Consider the following 3,290-nt stretch of genomic DNA (forward strand, 5'->3'; position numbering starts at 1 on the left):
TCCAGCAGCGCAAAACCCCCTCTGGAAGCTGCGGGTGGGGATGGAGGCGGATTCCCGGGCGGATTCCCGGCTGAATTCCCGGCTGGATTCCCGGCTGGATTCCCGGCTGGAATCCCGGCTGGAATCTCCGCTCCTGCAGTTCCCGCCCGTGGCCACGAGGCGGCGACACCGCCCCGAGGGGATTTCGGGAACAGGGACATTCCCGGGACATTCCCGGGGGAAATCCCGCCTGGAAACCGCCCGGGGAGGGGGAACACGGGGAGAGGGGGAGCGGGAAAACGGGGGGAAGGGGAGCGGGAGGGCCGTCCCCGTGCAGAGCCCCCGGGGTTCTCGGGGGGCACCGTTTGGTGACCGGTTCGAGGGCCCGGTTTGGTGCCGGCACAACCATCGGGAGCGAAACCGCAGCGAGGGGAGCCCGGAGTGTCCCGGACAAACCCCTCCCTGCTGATCCTCGGGGCTTCGCTGCTCCGGGCTGGGGGAACTGGGATTGCTCAGCATGGAGAAGAGAAGCCCAGAATGGTTTGGGTTGGAAGGGACCTCAGAGACCATTTTGTTCCATTCAGGGACACCTCCCACTATCCCAGGTTGCTCCAACCATTCCTTGGACACTCCCAGGGATCCAGGGGCAGCCACAGCTTCTCTGGGCAACACGTGCCAGGGCCTCCCCCCCTCACAGAGAACGATTTCTGCCATAGATTTGACCTGAATTTCTCTCCTTTCACCTTGAGCCCAGTTACCAAAGTTAAAGTGAATACTCCTTCTATGGGGAGCAAGACTCTTCCTAATCCTGGAGACTCCTGGCTGCACCACTCTCTGTTTTTAGAGGCAAATCTTTCATTTTATTAGAAAAAAAAATCTACAAATCCTGCTTGGTCTGTTTGGGGCACTACAGAGGAAGCAGAGGAGGTGGGATGGGACTGAGCTAAGCCTGGAGAGATGTCACAGTCCTTTCTGAGGGCTGAAAAAGAGCTCCTTGCTTTATCCAGACCTCCCAAACATCTCCCTGCACTGCTGCAGGAGCCGCTCCCCCGGGTAGGAAATCTGTGGGGGTAAATCCAGTGTGATCCCTGCCCTTATTTTAGGAGCAGCAGAACAACAGGGAACAGGTTGTTTCCAGGAATAGAAAGAGTTTTCAAAGGTGGAAAACAAACCAGGCAGAGAGCAGGACTCCAGCTGCAACCTGAGTTTAATGTGCTGATGGTACAAAGTGCAAACCGAATCGATCCAATGTCAGGAGGAAGCTCTCAGGGTGCAGACGCTGCCCCACAGCTGTGCTGCTTTGAGGTTCAAAGCCTGAGCACCTGCCCAGAGCTGCCAAACTTCTCCCCAGCACCTTCTCCGGGGCAGGGACAGCCGAATTGTGGTCCGAGAAGGAAGGGAAGGCACCGAACGAGCTGGACACGGGTACGACCAGGGAGGGGGGAAACGCGGCCGAGGCTCCTGCGGGGCTCGGGAACGGGAGCGGGGGGAGGCGGGGCAGGAACCTCAGCCCTCAGCCACGCGTCTCGCTGGGTTCGCAGCTGCTTCCCGAGGGGTCCCGCAGCCTCCGCCTTCACCAGATCCACTTGGAAGCGCAGCGGCTCTTTTTGGGGTGGCTGGAGCGCTTGGCCGCCGCGGGGTGGTGGTGCCCGGGGCGATGGGGGGCCCGCGGGTACAGGCAGCGGCTCTTGCTCAGGTGCTGCGCGGAGGAGCCCTTGGCCTTCGCTCCCTCTTGCGGCAGCGAGCTTTTGGCGGCCGATTTCTGCGCCGGACACTCCTTGAGCCCCTTCCCGGGGGGACACTTGGTGGCCCGCGGCTCGGGGGGGCCCTTGGCGAGGCGCTGCTCGGCCGAGGGGGTGGGCGCGCACTCCTGGGTGGGGTAGCCCTTGGTGCACTTGTGCTGGGGGAAGCCCCCCGCGTACTCCTGCGGGCAGGGGCGGGCGATGCAGGGCTGCGGGGGGCACTCGGTGACCCCCCCCAGGGGCAGGGAGTAGCCGGGGAGCGCGGGCGGCCGCAGGTCGGGGCCGAACCAGCGCGAGGAGCTCTTGGCCAGGCGGGGGGACCTTCCCCCGGCCCGGCACGACGCCGAGTACCGGATGGCGCACGGGGGGAACCGCAGCTTGCCCGGCTCCGGGCACCGGGTGACGCACGGGGGGAGGCTCTTGGCCACCCGCTTCTTGTCGGGCCCGGCGGTCTCGCAGGGCTGGCAGCTCTGCCCGGGGCCGAACCTGACGCTGGGCAGCAGCCGGGTGGTCTCGCAGGGCTCGGAGTACAGCAGCAGGCACTTCTGCACGTAGGGCTGGCACGGCAGCAGGGAGGGCTGGCACGGCAGCAGGGAGGGCTGGCTCACGGCGGGCGGGGGGCACACGTAGGTGAGGGGCTGGGGGTAGCTCTGCCAGCGGGGCGCCGGGCCCTTGATGATGCTCAGGGGGTGGCAGGTGCCCCCGCAGCCGTCGGCCCGCGCCGGGCACGGCTGGACGGTGTCGGTGCCGTAGGCGGGCCCCGGCAGGTACAGGGGTTTGTACCGCTCCCCGCAGCAGTGCATCGCGCCGGGAGGCACCTCGGACCTGCAAGACACGGCACAAACGCCCGCGGCTCGTGGGGGAGGCACCGAGGGGGGTTTGGGGGGTGCGGGGTCAGAGATTCACCCCCGGGGCGCCTCCCGGGGCAGAACCCACACCCCGGGGGTCGGGGACTCAGGAGCAGGATGGGATCAGCCAGGACAGGAGGTTCTGCTCCCGGCTCGTGACCCCACACCCCAAAGGCTGGAGACTCAGGAGCAGGATGGGATCAGCCAGGACAGGAGGTTCTGTTCTGGCTCGTGACCCCACACCCCGAAGGTCGGGGACTCAGGAGCAGGATGGGATCAGCCAGGACAGGAGGTTCTGCTCCCGGCTCATGACCCCACACCCCAAAGGTTGGAGACTCAGGAGCAGGATGGGATCAGGCAGGGCAGGAGGTTCTGTTCCTGCCTCATGACCCCACACCCTGCTCTGAAGAGCCCAGGACCAGTCGGGGATCGCAGCCAGGCAGCCTGGGGAGGTTGGTGCTGCAGTGCCAGCCCTTCACCAGGACGTGGGGCACGACCCGGGGTTTTGCTGCCTGGAAACCTCCCTGGGACACCCTTTCCAGTTTTAGGTCCTGCAGCTCCCGAGATGAAAGGATGAAAGGCAAGGCAAAATTAAAGGTGTGGCCACGGGTAATCCCCGGGTGTGGCCACGGCCAAAGCCCGGCTCAGGTTCCATCACTGGGCTGAGGGCAAGGACGGGTTTGTGGCCACGGGGAGCTCGGCACGTAGGACCTGCCCCCCC

The 3,290-nt window shown here is 65.3% G+C and overlaps 1 protein-coding gene across 1 annotated transcript; it reads right to left on the bottom strand.

Annotated features, from left to right (window-relative positions):
• Positions 1 to 1,307: 1,307 nt before the first annotated feature.
• On the bottom strand, positions 1,308 to 2,533 carry LOC135404105 (uncharacterized). The gene has a single exon (XM_064638684.1). The coding sequence runs from the start codon at positions 2,522 to 2,524 to the stop codon at positions 1,553 to 1,555; it is 972 nt and encodes a 323-aa protein (XP_064494754.1). The 5' UTR covers positions 2,525 to 2,533; the 3' UTR covers positions 1,308 to 1,552.
• Positions 2,534 to 3,290: the final 757 nt, after the last annotated feature.

Source organism: Pseudopipra pipra, chromosome 29, assembly GCF_036250125.1.
Source record: "Pseudopipra pipra isolate bDixPip1 chromosome 29, bDixPip1.hap1, whole genome shotgun sequence".
NCBI classification, from domain to species: Eukaryota; Metazoa; Chordata; class Aves; order Passeriformes; family Pipridae; genus Pseudopipra; species Pseudopipra pipra.